The sequence below is a fragment of the Colossoma macropomum genome, unplaced genomic scaffold (genome assembly GCF_904425465.1).
Source record: "Colossoma macropomum unplaced genomic scaffold, Colossoma_macropomum, whole genome shotgun sequence".
In the NCBI taxonomy this organism is placed as follows: domain Eukaryota; kingdom Metazoa; phylum Chordata; class Actinopteri; order Characiformes; family Serrasalmidae; genus Colossoma; species Colossoma macropomum.
In genome coordinates this window covers 265705-283614 of record NW_023494794.1, presented here as the reverse complement: position 1 = coordinate 283614, position 17910 = coordinate 265705, and the positions used below count along the sequence as shown (strand labels likewise).

The following is a 17910-nucleotide window of genomic DNA, read 5'->3' as shown; positions in this document are numbered from 1 at the left end:
TGTACCAACTTTTTTGGAATTAGGTTTGTATATGTGTCTTTTTTTGGCCGAAATATGTGAACTGTTTTCAGTAACTGGTGTGACGCCCTGAATGACTTCAACAAAACAGGTCCTGTAACTGTTGATCAGCCCTGCAAATTGATTTGGCCCATTTCTTCTTATCGAGCTGCTTCAATTGGTGGGCTTTCTTGCATCAAAACTATGTCGTAGTTCCTGCCACAACATTAAGAATGGTTTAGGTTCTGGACTTTGACTAAGTCATTCCAAAATGCTAAATTTATTCTGCTTTAACCATTCTTTCTAGACAAGTTTTTGTCAGTTCATGGATAGATACATTTTTCATCAAAATTTTTTCATACTATCTAGATTTTGAGTAGGGGTGCCCAAACTATATAAATACACACACTGTGCTGCTTGAAACTTTGTGAACCCTTTAGTATTATGAGAATTTCTGCATAAGTGTGACATAAAATGTGATCAGATATTCATAGTCAGATCTTCATAGTCATAGTCATAACAGTAGAACCCAAGAAAACAAATAATATAAGGACTTATACAGTTTTTCATTCATTCATTGAACAAAGTGATCTAACGTTATATATTTCGGTTGGCAAAAATGTCGTGGTTGGTGTGAGTGTGGCTCTTAACCAATTTAAAAGACATCAACCTGAGTCTTCACCATCATGTCTAGTCTTTGCCACACACATTTGTTATTGCTTGCCATGCCTCAGTCAAATGAGATTTCTGAGGACCTCGGCTCATAAGGCTGGAAGAGGTTCCAAAAACACTTCTGAAATGACTCCAACAGTAAAGTATATAATATTCTGGGAGATCACAAAAGGACCAAGGGTAACAGCTAATGTTCCACAGGCCTCTCCTACTCTGGCTAATGTCAGTGACCATGAGTCCACCATTAGGCAAACACTGACAAAGAATAATATGCATGGAATGACAGCATAGAGAAAGCCACTACTCTCCAGGAAGAACATTGCTGCCTGTTTAAACTTTCTTCCAAGTGAAGCTGCAGGGCTTGATCAGCATGTACAGGAACCATTTTGTTGAAGTCAGTGCTGATCAACACAAACGTACATGTGTATATATATATATATATATATATATATATATATATATATATATATATATATATATATATATATATAAACATGTTTGGCAAGAGATCTAAGAGATCTGTGAGTGTGAATAACTTTTTAAATATTTAGAGAACCTTCACATAATGTTAAGATCAGGCCAGGGTCCTCCCATGGGTTTTATGGCCTCGTTCCTGTTAAAGGCCCTCGCTACTAAGGGGCCCGGGCGAGCAATTATGACTCTTTTTATGCCTCTTCCAAACACTACTTATTACACAATCATTGAGCTATCCGCCACTACCTTGTCCAAGCGTTAATGCTTCTTTTTCAAGCTAACATTCCAATCAGGGACCCTCCCAACATTTGTGCCCAGGGACAGATAACTCAATGATCCATGCCTGGTAAAGGTTCTATACCATTTTAAGGCTTGTTCCTAGAAATTCTGAATTATGTGGAGGTTCTTCAAACTTTTAAAATATTCTTCAGACTCCCATCCATTGAAAGGTTCCAAAAGTAGAGGCCAACATGGGGTTACTAGCATAGCACAATTGTGGCTAATTAGGATCCATTTGGAGAAACTATGGTGGACTAATGAGCACATTAATGCAAAAAAAAGTCCCTCTAATCTCTAATGAGGGTCAGAAGAATGTCCTAAATCACCCTTTCACTTCTTCTAGAATCAGGTAGTGAAGCTTAACTGGAACACAGAGGGCGGAGCCAGAGGCTTCACCCATGGTCAGTCTTTGACCTGCTGGTGATGGATGACGTGGGTCTGGTGCGCGCCCCAGATGCTCGCCCCCGACGCATCTCTCTCCAGCCTTCAGCGGGAGCGCTCAGAGATGCCAGCGAATGACAGGGGAGAGAAGTGTTCTTCTCAGTTTGCTGTGAACAGAACTCCTCTGTGGATATCCCCGATCTGGATCTTCTAAATACATACAGAGCTGTTAAAATGCTCGCGCTTTAGTCTTATGTATATATATGTACATATATGTATATATAAAAGAAGCATGAGAAGAAACTAGTGCAATGGATTTGATGAGTGCGGTGGGGTTCGCAGCGCTGATGCTCAGTGTCCCTGCGTTAGGATCCAATGTGTTAAGCGGTAAGTTGACGTTTGTTTCTTTATCAAATTAGTTTTTGGTCATATTGTCTTCCTATGCTGCTTAAATGGAAGCCTAAGTGGTTTTTAATGTAGTACGAAAATGAGGCTAAAGTTGGTTTCTTATTTGAATTTTCAGTTCCACCTTAAATGGTGCAGCAGTTACAGTCTGGCGCCTCAGACGCGTGAACGTAACTGCTGCACCATTTAAGGTGGAACGGAAAATTCGAATAAGAATTGAAGCGTTCGTCTTTGTTTCCTTCATCAAATGTGTTTTGGTCATATTATCTTTCTATGCTGCTCAAATGGAAACCTAAGTGCTTTTAATTAAGTGCGTTTTGAATTAAGCACTGAAAACGAGGCTGAAGTTTCTTGTTTGACTTCTAATTCTAATTTTCCACCAATTTGGCGCCTCAGACGCCAGATTGTAACTGCTGCACCATTTAAGGCAGTTAAAGGAAAATGAGCTTTTAGCCTTCTTAGCTTTTAGCTTTTAATGTAGTGCGTTTTGAATAAAGCAATGAAAATGAGGCCGAAGTTGGTTTCTTCTTCGAATATTCCGTTCCACCTTAAATGGTGTAGCAGTTACAGTCTGGCGCCTCAGACGCCTGAATGTAACGGCTGCACCATTTAAGGTGGAACGGAAAATTCGAATAAGAATTCGAAGGTTCAACGTTTGTTTCTTCATCAAATTAGTTTTTGGCCAGATTTTTATAATTTTTTATGCTGCTTAAAAGGAAACCTAAGCGCTTTTTAATGTAGTACGTTTTGATTAAAGCAATTACAATGAGGCTAAAGGTGGTTTCTTATTCGAATTTTCTGTTCCACCTTAAATGGCGCAGCAGTTACAGTCAAGTGCCTCCGACGCCTGAATGTAACTGCTGCACCATTTAAGGTGGAGCGGAAACATTCGAATAGATTTTAAGTGTTCGTCTTTGTTTCTTCATCAAATTTAAGTGCTTTTCTAATGTAACGTGTTTTGAATAAAGCAACGAAACAGGCTGAAGTTGGTTTCTTGCCTCAGGCGCCAGAATGTACGTGCTGCACCTTTTAAGGTGGAACGGAAAATTCGAACAAGAAACCGACTTAAGCTTCATGAAATGAAAACGTTATTAACGGTTGCTCGAAGCGTAGATCGCAACAAGTTGCAACCCCAAGTTTGGCTACATTTCTCTTCATGTAGCTTATGTATTTTTATAGTTTGAGCTAGCTAGGCCATTAGCTCTCTCTGCAGACCCCCCTTAGTGCGGGAGTCGTTTCCTTGTGTGGTTCTTTTGATCGTGATGAAAGCGTTTCTTCTTTCTTTACTGCCTGTAAACCCGGGTTTGGACCGTTTCCCTGCGTCGCAGACATTTACGAGCACAGAGGTATGTCTTACACTGCAGTGTTCACTTAATGAGCCAGTGTTGCCATTTCAGACTGCATTCGTTATACAGGGAGAGAAGTCCTACACGTCATTGTGTTGCGTTGTCATTAATTTATTTAGCTGTTAATGTCCCGTAGAATCATTTTCAGCCTTACATTTGCAAATTATCCAGCCAACACGTCTGTGTGGGAATCCTATAGGTTTAAAACAGGTGGTTCATTTTGGTGTTGTGAGTGTTGTTCCTAAAAGATGCCACAAAGGGTTCCTTGAGCAACGCCATAGAACCGTGTAAGATTGGAACAAAATATGGTACAATATGGTAGGAAAATCCTGAAATAATTATCTAAAATTCAGAAGTGCTGAGTCAGACTCCGCTGGAGTATTTTGGAACTTGTTGTATGTTTTTATGTATTAACATCACATGCACAGGTTTAAAAAGAAAGTCCAGCTCGATGGTCTCAAGATGCAAAATCAGCATCATGCTGATGAAGATACGATGATGACTCACTTACATCCTCAAGTGTTCCCCTTTGAATGCTCTTTCAACGCCCTCACAGTCATCAAATTCATCCGCTAGGAGATGCAACTGCGCAAAAGCACATTGCATGCAGTTACACATTTTCACCAGTGAGGTCTCCAAATCCCCTAAACTGACATAGTGCAGCTTTAAACAGGGTCTTCACACTACACATCTCATTTCCAAAAATGGTTCTTTGAAGAACATTGTGCATTAGCACCTTTTTTGAGCAGAGGTGGGTAGTGTAGCCTAAAAACAGTGAAAGTATTGGTACTTGGTAAAATAATGACACAAGTAAAAGTAAAAGTGCCTTCCCAAAAAAACAACTTGAGCACAAGTACGAACGTAGCAGATCAAAAGACTTATAGAACTAAGTAACTGCAGGAGAACTTCTTAGTAAATCCAGCATCTATCAACGTACTCAACAGTGAAGTAAAGTTTGTTCGAAAATGCTAAAGCTCCAAAATTAGAGATTGAAATTGAAAGCAATACAGAAGTTATCACCATCAAAACAGAAATATATTAACCCTTATGTGGTGTTGATGTTGTTGTTACTCAGTGGTCTAGTGGACCCACCGCATTATTGTTTTTAAATCAATGCAGCCATAACAATGTATGAAAAATACCAGATGTTTAAAATATCACAAGTGGCCAGCGTAGGGTTCTCTTTTAGCAGCTGTAGCCAATCAGCAGCCTGTCCATGTTGTCCACCCTTGCACACACACACACATATACAAACACATACACACACAGACACACACGCACACTAACAGCAGGTCATGTAGGAGGAGAACAGAGTGAAGGGACACAGCATCTCCACACTTCTACTTCGTGGGTTCACCCCAACACCACATGTGTAATATAAATGTGTAGGGGGGTTCATTGTGTAGTCATTGAAACTGTGTTATTTTATATGTTCTGCACAGAAAATGAGCAACGACAAAGGGATCTGAGGTTAATATAAAAATAAATCGCATCATTTTTTCTTTTGGTAATCGTTGAAAATGGGTCCCACAGACCCAAACACCACACAAGGGTTAAATGCAAAAGAAGGGATTAGTAAACATAGGGCTATGGGAATATAGAGTCATTTCCAAGAACATTTCAGTGAGGGAACATAAGGCCCTGGAACCATAGGCCTTGGATGTATAGGGCTGTTTCTTTGAGTAAATAAAGGGATTCCCAGCGTCCTTCCCCATTTGGGCAGCATCACCTTTTCCTGATTATTATGTGAATCCACATAAAGTTGGGTGACCGTAGTTTAGTTTTTAAAAAGGAGAACACTGGGGCAGGATGGTGGCATGGGGCAGACTGTAGAGAGCAAATTTTAGGTCCGAAAAACCTGGAAAAAGAGGATGAATGGTCACCCTAACATCATATGGATGGATACATGCAGTGCTTCTGAGCAGTCTGTACTGGTTTTCTAAGCAGTTACTATATTGCTTATATATTCGCTTTTAACTAGATGAGCTTAAGTGAGTATGACTTTTTCATATATATAGAATATTCAGAGGTTTTGGCACCCTTGTTTATTTGCTAAATTTAACTTATTGGGAAAAAAACATAAAATGAAGCCTTTGCAAAAGTATTGGCACATTTTATGTTTACATTTTATATTTTTTAATATGTTAAACATTTGAGCAGGGGTGTTCACATTTTGCATATGAATATATATACTGAGACATTTTCAGTAAGTGCAGAAATATGCAGAAACCTGAACAACCTCTGAAAGATTACAAATAATGATCAAATAAATTATTATTATTATTATTATTATTATTATTATTATTGTCAAATAATGAAATAATGTTCACTGTCTAAGTCTGTCTGTTAGACCTAACTCACAAGTCTATCTGCTAGACCTAAAATAGACTTTTCTGTGTTACTCTAAATTGCTTTAAACACTAAAACAAATTATACAGAATAATTCAATAAGGAGAAAATAAATTGAAAGCAATGGCTGTGGTGACTTATTATTGAGTCTTTTCTGCTAAGCGGCAGCAAAATACATGAATTATGTGCGCTCATTAGTAATCCTCCCACAGACTGATACAGCAGCCACACAACTTTAATAGAGAGTGAATAGAGAGCTGCTTTTATCCAGCACATCTACAGGAACCGTTCTCTAAAGTGGGCTACACTAATCAGCAGAAGACCAAAAGACAGAACTCTTAACTGATATGCTGAAGGCAAACCAAAGAAAGGCCAAAGATGTGTGGAAATGTAACAGAGAGAAAGTTTTTTTTTATTGAGTTAAGCCTAAGAGAACCTAATATGGGCGAGACCCTCTATCTGTCTTTGGCACGCATCCACTGGGTCTGGGTCGGTTTCTCAAAGCTGAACTGCTCTGTCTTTGGTGCCTGTAATGGGGTATTGGGTGGATGTGCTGCAGTCGGAGTGAGCCTCCACATCCGATATAAGGTGGCATTATGGATGGTTGCCAAAGCTGCCAAATTACTGGAACCAGTGTGCAATGAATCGGAAGCTGAAAGCGGGGGTGGCGGTAAAACACTGTGAATAAATGAAAATGTGTCAACACCAGAGCTCAGATGCTAGGCATGCGCTTTCTTGGACAGAAACCAAGCCTTAGAGAAAAAACCAAACAGCCTTGCTGACAGCAGTGATGCAGTGTGGTTTGATGTGAAGTGCTCCATTCTGGAGAAACTTACAGAGTCAGAACTGTTCACAGTGGTGGTGATAGGAACCAGACGTCTGAAGCCTTTGATGCTCCTAAAAGATTATGTGCAGTGGTTATGAAAACACTACCTGATATTGTTTTATGATAGTTCTGAGAAGGTTTTGGCCTAAAATGAGATTTTTAGAAAACCAGTCGTGGCAGAGAGGTACATGCAGGGTGTTATAAGGTGAAATAGTCCCCAAAGAAAACTTATTCTGTCAAATTCATCACTATTTTACCATCACCAACATTACATATACAAACTCAGAACATACCTGTAGGTTCACTGGTGGTTTTGGATAGTAAATAAAATGGATATTTTTTCGTTGTAGACATCACAACACCTGGTTTCTGTCACCACCACTGTAAAGTAATCTAAGAAGATAACTTTCTCTAAAGCAATCTAAATTACTTTCTCTACATCTCAACAACTGAATTGTGTAGACAATTAATGAAATTCCTGTTTAAGACTGCCCAGTATGGTAGCCATAGCAAAATCAGTGAGGCCTCGGCATGGATATCAGAAAGAAAAAATTGCAAATTGCAAAAGTTGCTAAATTTAGAAAGTAGAGAAAATTTATTAAATATGCATTTTTCTGCAAGTTTTAGTGCAGAAGTTCTATTTGTTTGTCTAACCACTTAAAATCCCTGGCTTATTACACACTAAGGCTTATTATTAAGTAACATCAGGGAGTTCAATGCAAACTAGTGGAGCTATTCTTAGGTTATAGAAGTGTGTTATACAACTCTGTGCCTTTTAATAGGTTAATACATTGGAAAAGTAAAACATTAAATATCAAATGTGCTGTTTTTGCAACGGCCACATTTTGTTTTTTTCTTCCAATATGTTAAATTCCTCAAATAAACAGTAATTGTGCCTTAAAATTCAATAATTGTGTTCTCAGTAGAGGATATGTTAACTTACTTTAACTTAGAAAATCAACAGAACATGTCATTTGAACATGGAGTTTTGCTCAAACTTCTGCATACGACTATATGTGGATTTTCTTTGTTTTCCAGTTGTTAGAACTCAAAAATGACGGCTTACCCAAAATGTGTGCTGATATTTAACCCCTTACATGGCCATGTTTTATTATACACTTCTATAGCCTAAGAATAGTTCAACTAGTTTGCATTGAAGTCCCTGCAGTAAGTAAACAATAGGCCTTAGTATGTAATTAGCCTGGGATTTTAAGGGGTTAAATCATTTGAATAAAATGAAACACAGCTTATCTGGGCAGCATCTGGAACCTTACCAGCCTGCATTCAATCCATCTGGGCTCCACAAAGGCATGTTGGCAACACGTCTATTGTGATAACATTCTCAGTTTAAGAATTTTCCATGTTTTTACAGGCATATGTGAGCGTATGTACACCACAGGCTCAAACCTTAAAGTAGAAGTGAGATTTCATTGTATTTCACAATAGTCTAGACCTCTTCTTAAACCATAACTACCTCTTAACTATCTCTTACTCTTCCCTTTAAAGGCCAGCCGATCTGCAAGCGCGGCACCGAAAAGCCCTGCTATAAAATCGCCTATTTCCAGGATAGTCGGCGCAAAGTGAACTTCGATGAGGCCAACCGAGCATGCAGGAGCGATGGAGGAGAGCTCCTCAGCATCCAGTCAGCTGATGAGCAGAAGCTGATCGAGGGCTATATCCAGGAACTGAAAGCTTCAGATGGAGATTTCTGGATTGGCCTTCGCAGAGAGCCCATCTATGAAGAGAGCAACATAGACTGTGCGTCTCAGTACTACTGGATGGACGGCAGCCATTCAGCTTTCAGGTCTGACATGAGAAATAATCTCTAGAACTGCTATGATCTAATGCATAAGTATAAAAACACTGGCAGAAATGTTCATCTAAAGTAACACAACTGAGATCACTAGTTGCAGTGTAGTGTCAGTGTTCCTGATCTGATAATATTAAATGGTCTATATCATAGAAAACTGAAATGAAGGAGTATGATGTTGCACATAAACACTGTGGTAGGTTTAAATAATGTGTCATTCACTCTATAACATATGCAAAATTTTGGGCACCCTTGCTCAAATGACATTGACTGATAAAACATAAATGTGGCTTGTGCAAAAGTTATGGCACATGTTCTATTTCATGTTTTATTTGTTCCAGTATGTTAAACTTAGTAAATAAATAGAAATTGTGAACTAATATTGGCAGAAAATGCTCTCTGTAGAGGATGCGTTAAGTTATTTTCACTTAGAAAATCAACAAAACATGTAATTAGACCAGGTGCGCCCAAACTTTTGCAAACGACTGAGGAATCTATAGTGAAACTTGTAACCATTCCTACATATGTTGAAAGTATGCCTATTCACATCCTATAGCGGCACTGTTGTAGTCTCTAGTGTAAGATTTTACAGTCTAAAACTGAAAAAATCCCCTGGTGATGTATCTTGAAGGTGGAAAGCACTTTTGAAAAACTGCTTTGGGGTGGATTTTGGGGAGTGCGCTGTTTTAAATGTGTGTTTTTTTAATTTAGCTGGTGAATGCAGAAGGAAAGCAGATAGCTAACACTGCAGATAGAAGGCTGAATATCTTATTGCAGCCATATAACTGTGGTAGCTGCCTAATCTTTAGAATGGAGAGAATGGGCTACTCAAATGACTCATCAGATGACCAGGCTATTTAGATGCCTTACCTCAGTTTGGCTACCTTCCTCTGGCTGAAATGAAGTTTCTGGTGTCAATTTTGTGCTAAATAAAGACAGAGATTCTGTTTTCTTTGCAATTTTATTTGACAACTGAGGTAAGAGTTACACTAATACTAGCGTGGTTGCGTTTATTAACCTGTAGATCATTGGCTAGTCTAGCAGTCACAATTGGGTGGCACCACAGAGATTTCCAATGGTTGTATGACATATTTTTGTAATGCCTGCTGGGTATTGTAGTGACAGAATGTTGAAAGCGATACATGAAAGCGATATAAAAACATAAGTCATGTCTAAGAGATAAAATGCTGTGCTATAAAATATTGCAATATGACAAATAACACTTGTTAAAACTCTTGTTTGAGGCTGGAAAGGCCCTCTAAGCTGCCAGAACAGAATTCACCATGGTTGTGTTGTCACAGCTGTGAACTGAGTGTGGTCATTTTTGTGTGTGGGAGCAGGAACTGGCACTGGGACGAGCCCTCCTGTGGTTATGAGGTGTGTGTAGTGATGTACCACCAGCCGTCAGCTCCTCCAGGCATCGGAGGCCTTTATATGTTCCAGTGGAATGATGACAACTGTGAGACTAAGAACAACTTCATCTGCAAGTATACCAAAGGTGAGGCTCTTTCACATGTGCTTATGGTCACTCAAAGGGGAACTCCACCAAATTTTACAAATTTCTACACAATTCAATCATTAAGATCTAAACAAAGTAATTGAAAGTGGTTTAATGTGAAATGCGCCACTTTGTTGTATATGGTTCTACATAGAGCCTTTTTGAAAAGGATTCTATATAGCACCAAAAAGATTTCCTTATTGTTATGATGTCATGACTGTAACAATGGAAGAACCCTTTTTGGTGCTATGGAGAACTCTTTAAAAAAAGGTTCTATGTAGAACCATACATTCTCCACCAATCTGAAGAACCCTTTCATGATGCAAACAACTCTTTAATCATGCAAAGGGTTCTTTGAATGTTCATGGTTCTATATAGAACCATTTTCTGCACTAAAGAACCACCATTTTTAAGAGTGAATCTTGACATTGTAACAGTAGCGGGACCCTGTTGGTGCTAGATAGAACCATTTTCAAAAACATTTTCACAACACATTCTCTTTCAATCTGAACAACCATTTCACCATGCAAAGAACCAATTAACTATGTAATGGTTTTATACAGAACACATGGTTCTAAATAGAACCATTCCCTTTCTTAAAGAGCGCTTGAAGAGCGATCTTTTTTAAGAGTGTACCCGAATATGTTTTTAAGTAATCCTCCCAGCGCTGGTTCTGAGTGCACTGCTATGTCTTTGAGAAGTGCAGAGTATCTCCAAACCCCCATTCAATCCAGGCTAATCAGAAATTGCTCCATTCTGATTTGGCCTCTATATCTCTGTTATGACTCTCATCTGTATCAATGCACAGAGCACCATTATGCCACCCCCACAAAGAGTGCATTCGGTACCCTGAGGGGGCGGAACAAAAGGAGCACAGATCCTGACCCTATCCATGAAATATGATATTCATAAGAGATTTAACAGAAGTGAAAAGTTCAAGATATGGTTATGCACTAATAATTAATATAATGTTTTTGGGGTTTTTTTTTCTTTCAGATAGAGCACCACACCCCACCACTGCAGGAAACAGAACACGAGCAGGTAATTGGTCGAGAATAGTTTGATTTAACATCTAATATCCAAATACAATAGGGGTGGACGATATGGCAAAATATTATATCATGATACTTCAAGACATCTTCATAATACATGATATGTGTCATGATATTTAGTGTTTCTGAGATTGTTGGAATAGACAAAATAGAACCTGTAGTGCCACATATAAAAAGTATAATAATAATAAACCTACAACAACGATTGTACTCGGTGATTTACAAACTAAATTCAATTAAACAGGCCAATGTATGCTCAATTTGTATAAAACGTAGTTAGTCAGTTTTCTTTAAGTACTGATGACATCCACAATATGCTCAGGAAAGCGTGTTGTGACATAATAAATCACAATAATGATAAAATATCCATGTTAGGTGTTCATTTTTATAGATAACAGTGTGTCATATAGTATTACAAACCACATAAGAAGTCTGTATGAAATTGCTTAACGACTCAGTGTGGTTTTATCCAACTGCATGACGATTTAGCTACGCAGTTTACATGATGCTAATCGGTGGGCTACGAGCTTCTGTTACTTGTTAGCTGCATTCTTGAAAGAGATGTTTCTTCAAGGGCTCTTTAGTAAAAGGAATGGTTCCATTCAGAATCATGAGTTCTTTATAGAGCCATTTCATGCTTATATGGTTCTTTACATGGTGAAATGGTTCTTCAGATTGATGAAGAATGTATTGTTCATGGTTCTATTTAGAACCTTTTTGAAACTTGTTCTAAATAACACCAAAAAGGGTTCTTCTGTTGTTACAATGTCAAGCTTGGTGCTATGTAGAACCATTTTTAGAAAGGTTCTATACCTCATATAACACGTTCTCCATCAATCTGAAGAACCATTTTACCATGTAAAGTACCATTTAAGCATGAAGCAGCTCATAGTTCTAAGTAGAACCATTCCCTTGAGAACCATCTTTTTTAAGAGTGAACATTAGCCTCATAGCTCAACTCAATGACTACATTTGCAGTAAGGGGAAAATTGTGTACATTTATTTATTTATTTATTTATTTATTGCTGATCTATTTTTTAATGAGGCAGTATCAGTGCATTTCAAATAAACTGTATAAAATGAGTTGTGTCATAAAGTAAACAATTTACTGTAACATGAACTAAAGCCAAGTCTGATCAGTACTGACAGACTGTAATAACTCTTCTTGTGCTGTCAAATAAGGACACCTAGTGGTTAAAACTATGAAATTATGTCATGGAAATCTTATTGTCTGCAAGGAACTGTATTTCTAGTCTGTGATTTGTGCAGCGGCAGTTGTATTTCTCTCTTTCTTGTGTTCTGTTTGTTTTTTTCATGAAAAATAATGGTTGATGTTCGTTAATCTATTCCAGCTGTTCTGCCGACAGCAAAAGTACCCAAAAACCCCTCGGTCACAGTTAATGATGACGGAATGAGGGTAGTTGTTTCTGAACCAACAGGTACGAAACGTAGGTGTCCATTTTTTACCACTGTCAAATTTACCATGGTCAAATTACTAGTTATTGTTATTAACTTGCTAAAACTGGGAATACAGTAAAGAATGCAGTACTGTACAGGTGTTTTTTTTTTCAAAATGGCCCTAAAGTACAAGTTATTCAGGAGATCAGATATAAGATAATCCACTAGAACAAGGAAAGGAAATGTCAGAGGAAAAAAAAACATGAGTTTCCAAAACTGGAGTTAAAAAAAACATTAACAGATACAGAGAAAATAAGACCTAGAACAACCGTGCAAGACCTGGTAGACCAACAAAACTGTCCCCATCAGATAAACAGTACTAAAAGCTTTAATGTTTGAGAGAGAGGAGAAAATCAAGCTCCACTCTTACTTCAGATCTGAAAAATCCACAGGTGTTTCTGTCCATCCTTCCACTGTGAGAGGACAACCCAACACTATTAGTCTAAAAGGATGTGTAGCTGTCAAGAAGCCCTTATTTAGAAAAAAGAAATAAATTAAAAAGAAAAACATTTGTAAATCAAAGAAAGAAGCTATTATTGTTGAATGTGTTTGGAATTACTTGGATTGTGACAAGCAGAACTTCTAAGACTGAACTTTGGATTTGTGGGAAAATGTCCCTGCAGATTTCTTTGAAAAGCTGAAAAAAATGAAGTTGTAATAAAAGCATTAATAATAAGGTGAAGAGTGGACACACTAAATACTAGAAAATCTTGATATTACTTTTAGTTGTTTGATGGCCTTTGTGTTAAATGTGTTTTCTGCTATTTTCTGACACTGAAAAAATGAATAACGTGTACTTTATGGAAATGAAATAAACAAGGGATGGTCTCTGACTTTCGCACAGTACTGTATTTTGGATAAATAATTTATCAGATTTGATAATGAATTTTATAGAAGAATGATTTGCTACTCCAGACAGGTTATATATTTGATTCTAGATACTGTTTAATTCTGAACATAATCCTAAATGCTTTGCCTTTCCCATATTTTTCAGATAATGCTCTCAATATCGCTTACATTGTCCTCCCTACAATACCTCTACTTCTGCTCTTGATAGTCGCAACTGCAGTTTTCTGCTTCAAGCTGTTTACAAAAAGGTATGCCATTATACTTCTGCTGAAGCTAGATTTACTGATTACAGCTTTGCCACATAGAATAACTATTTGAATAGGTTGTTTTTTAAATATTCAGTATTTCTTTTACTTATGCAGAATGGCTTAAAAAGAATATCTTTCATAGTAATTACACAGTAATAACAACATAAGGGTGCAGGAAGCTTTAGATAGATTAGATAGCGGTTTTAGATTCCAGCGCAGGCTTATTTTAAAAGATTCGTTCTTAATGAAGAACAAATACACCGATGTGCCAAAAGTCATGAGATGGGAACTAGTACTGTGTAGGACCCCCTCTAGCCCCACAAAGTGCGGCAAACTCAACGAGGCATCAATTCCACAAGTGGACGGAAAAAGTCTGGAGGGACATTAAGCCATGCTGTCTGGATAGCCACCCACAGCACTGTGGTATTTGTACGTGCAGGATCTCAGGTGAGAATGGACCGCTAAACCACATCCCATAATGCTCGATTAGGCTCATGTCAAGCAAACATGCAGGCCAGACTATTCATCTGAACTCATCAGAACAGCAGAAAATACTGCTCGAACCAGTTCTGGACAACTTGAGCCTGATGGCACAGTGCATTATCCTGCTGGAATATGCCATCATTGTACATGAACTACATGAAGTCCATGAAAGGCTGCCAATGGTCACCAAGCAGCGTTGTGGTCGCCGGTCAATGGCTTGTTTAGGCAGACAAGTGGACCCAACCCATGCCATGAGAACACACCCCACACCAGTATGGAACCGCCACCAGCCTTCACAGTGCCTTGTTGACAACTGGGGTCCATGGCTCCATACTGTCTGCGCCACACACAAACCCTACCATCACCCCGAAACAATTGGTACCATGACTTACCAGACCATGTCACCTGTTGCCAGTCCTCTAACCTCACGAGTGCAGGTGAGGCGCTGTGTCTGGTGTCAGAGTCGCTGTGTTCTCACAGACAATTCTACCCAGACACTGCCTGTCACAATCATTAAGCACCCGTGGGCGGCCACTGCGCTGTCCAGTGTGGGTGGTAATGCCTTCTGTGACACGCTCCCGGTATACACCTGACACTGTGGATCGAGAAACATTAAATGCCCGCACAACTTCGGAAATAAAATGTCCCATCTGTCTGTCACCCACTGTCATGCCTCGATTCATGTTGCCTTACCATGAGCACACTGGCCAGTGTTCAGTCTCACTCACAAGATGACACCTCACAACTTATGTTAGGTGTGGGTGTTCCCATGCCGCCCCCTGAGCTAACGCCACTTCATAATCAAAATTTACACACCGCTATCCCATCTCTGGAGTGATAGAGTTCCATCCAGTACCTTTGGGATGAGTTGGAGTGGCGTTTGTGATCCAAATCTAATCATCCAATATCAGTACCTGACCTCGTTCGTACCCTTGTGGCTAGATAAAATATTACAATATTAATGCATAATATCATAAAAAGGTTCAAGGAGTCTGGGGAAAAACCCTGTACATAAAAGGCAAAGCTGACAACCACAGCTGAGTGCCTGCACTACATTCTTTCAACATGACAACACCAAGCCGCATTCTATATGTGTTACAACAGTATGGCCGCGTAATCAGAGTGCAGATGCTAGATTAGTCTGCCTGCAGTCCAAGCCAGTCTTCTTTTGAAAATGTGAGCCACATTTGAGGCACAAAATACAACAGTGAAGGTTGTATATGGTTGCACGGAAGACTTGTGTAACAGAAGAATGGCGAAACTGGATCAACTGGTGTCTTTATTCCCCAAATGATAAAGTGATTATATATATATATATATATATATATATACATGTGCTGTTTTGAATTTAATACAGGCCAAATACAGGCCAAAGAAAATTACTAATCACTCCTTTCTGATTTTATTTGCATTTTACATACTGTCCCAACTGTTTAGGTTTCTAAAAGCCAGTGGGCAGTTGCTTCTGTTCTAAGCAAGTTTTGAGTGCACTACAGATTGAGAAATGTTCAACAAGCAAGCGTCTGGATACTTTTGGACATTTCCTGTATCTATCTTACAAACATGCAAACTTGTCCTTAATGTACAGTACCTTTTTTCATCTTTGCAGGAAAAAGGAACGAACAGAGACTCCACCCAAGGAGCCTGGGTACTGGCCGTCCGGTGACCGCTGCAACAGCCCCAGCCCTGACGTCTACAACGTCATCCGGAGGCAGCATGAGGCGGACCTGGCCGGCACACGGCCCGATATCAAGAACACCTCCTTTCTGGGCTCATCTCCAGACACCCCACCCGAAGACTATGACAACCTGGGAGGCCGGGACACAGAGAGTGGCTTCGTCACGCTGGCCAGCACCGAGAGCGGCTTTGTCACCAACGACATCTACGAGACGACCTGCCACGGCCGGGGAAGTCTGAGATACTACAGAGAGCACGGCTGGCTGGATAATGAATTGTACGGCTACTGAAGGAGAAGCCAGTGCGATCCGGATTGTTTATAGCCCTGTGGTCCAGACAGCTAATGCCTCTGCTTTCCTTTGCCTGTGTCTGGTAATTTGGTCTTTTAGGAACTCGAACAGGCAACCAAATGATGGATTCTGACAAGTTCCAAAGTTATATTAACTTGCTGAGAGTTTATCGAATGGTAGAAGATGTAACCAATGGGGCCCAGGCATTTCAAAGGATTAAGATCAGTGGAAATCAAGGACAAAGTGTGGACTCCTGCATTCGCATGAAATCAAAGACTATGAAAATGTTTAAAAGATGGCATATAAGTGTCATGAAACCTTTAAAGAGTTGATCAAAACGTTTTTGCTAATTTCTCTGAATGACTGCTTGTGCAGATACAGTTTTGTTGCTAAGAATCTATATTTTTACCAGACATTTTATTACTATAAATTACCAATGAAATGTCATGTTCTCTGTTCCCCAAGCTTATCCAAATTGGAATAATCACCGTCTTCTAGTGCATATACTCAAGTGCGCTTAGTCACTTCTCAAAAAGTATAAAGAAGCTTCTTCTGGAAACAGTTCAGTCAGTTTTTCTGCATAATTCAACAGTTGTGATGTAAACAAAGTCAGAGTGGCTTGATGTGAAATTGTTCATTTTAGAGAAGCTTAAAAACTCTTATTTTCTTTATTACAATGGTGGTAGTTGTGAAGAAAAGTTTTCTTTGGGTACTGTTTTTCCTTGTGGCACCCTCTACTGCGCCTGTCCACTTTCCTCTGTGTATTTAAAACTATATATGTTTTAGGCCAAAACCTTCTAGCAAGTTTGTTGTAAAACAATATCTCAGGCATCAGACAACGTATCTGTAAGCATTTCATGTAATCACTTTTCTGTGAAGTAGCTTTTAAGGGCATTAAGCACTTCAGATGTCTAGTCACTATCGTCACCACTGCGAACAATTGTGACATTGTAAGTTGCTGTAGATTGGAGAATTTCACATTAAACCTTTAATTAAATCTTTAATGAAGCAGAAATCAGTGGAATTCCCCTTTAAACAGCCCTTATCATAGAAAATGGATTTGTCCTGACTTTTTAAATAAAAAAATTCAATGTAGTTTGTAAACATTTTTAAACAGTTTCAAGATGTACCGTTCACTCCTGACTGGACACTGTCCATATGAGGTAACTAAGCCACAAAAATAGCCTGTTTTCAATTCATTTCTTTCGTGATGTCACAAAAAGCAAACACATTTACATATATTCACCTGTTCAGCCTACAGCAGTTTAGCCACACCCATTCACGCTAAGGGAGTGTTTCAGGCAGCCCTGCTTTTTTGAATGAGGTACAGTGCAGGACAGCCAATCAGAACAGAACTCTTTTACATATATCACAGTCTTAAATGTACAGTAACACAAATGGTCATGTAAAAATTAGACATCAGTGGGCCTCGGGGGTGGGGGGGAATAAATTACAAGAAAAATACAGGATATGGGCCCTTTAAAATGTAGTGGGGCTGAGATCAGATTAACTTTGTGAATAAGCTAGAGTAAGGTGATTCTGTATGTGCTTGCCTCCTCATTGGTGAGTTTGCATGGCCCTGTTATGCTGCTTTTCTTCCATACTGCAACGGTTGCTGCATTGATCTAAAGAATTAAAATGTGATCTTACAACGATGGCGATGGCTTTGAGACTGTTTGCCTGAGAAATGTCCCGAATCCAAATATTCTGTGCGTTTTCTTTCAGAAACGTGTGAATGTGGTTTGTGCTCATGTTAATAAAAGCCATTAATAAAACAAAGTAATGAAAAGCGTTTTTCCCCATTTAAAACCATAGT

General features: G+C 39.0%; 1 protein-coding gene across 3 annotated transcripts; it reads left to right on the top strand.

Annotated features, from left to right (window-relative positions):
• Window positions 1-1928: 1928 nt before the first annotated feature.
• Window positions 1929-17182, top strand: layna (layilin a). 3 transcript variants are annotated; one of them, XM_036579819.1, is made up of 8 exons: window positions 1929-2190; window positions 3537-3554; window positions 8236-8533; window positions 9880-10037; window positions 11034-11078; window positions 12442-12528; window positions 13542-13644; window positions 15737-17182. In XM_036579819.1, exons 1-8 carry the CDS (start codon window positions 2115-2117, stop codon window positions 16092-16094), a joined length of 1143 nt encoding a protein of 380 aa, XP_036435712.1. In that variant the 5' UTR covers window positions 1929-2114; the 3' UTR covers window positions 16095-17182. The 3 variants fall into 3 exon arrangements, with proteins under 3 accessions (XP_036435712.1, XP_036435711.1, XP_036435713.1); XM_036579818.1 differs by having other exon boundaries at window positions 12442-12537; XM_036579820.1 differs by lacking the exon at window positions 3537-3554 and having other exon boundaries at window positions 12442-12537.
• Window positions 17183-17910: the final 728 nt, after the last annotated feature.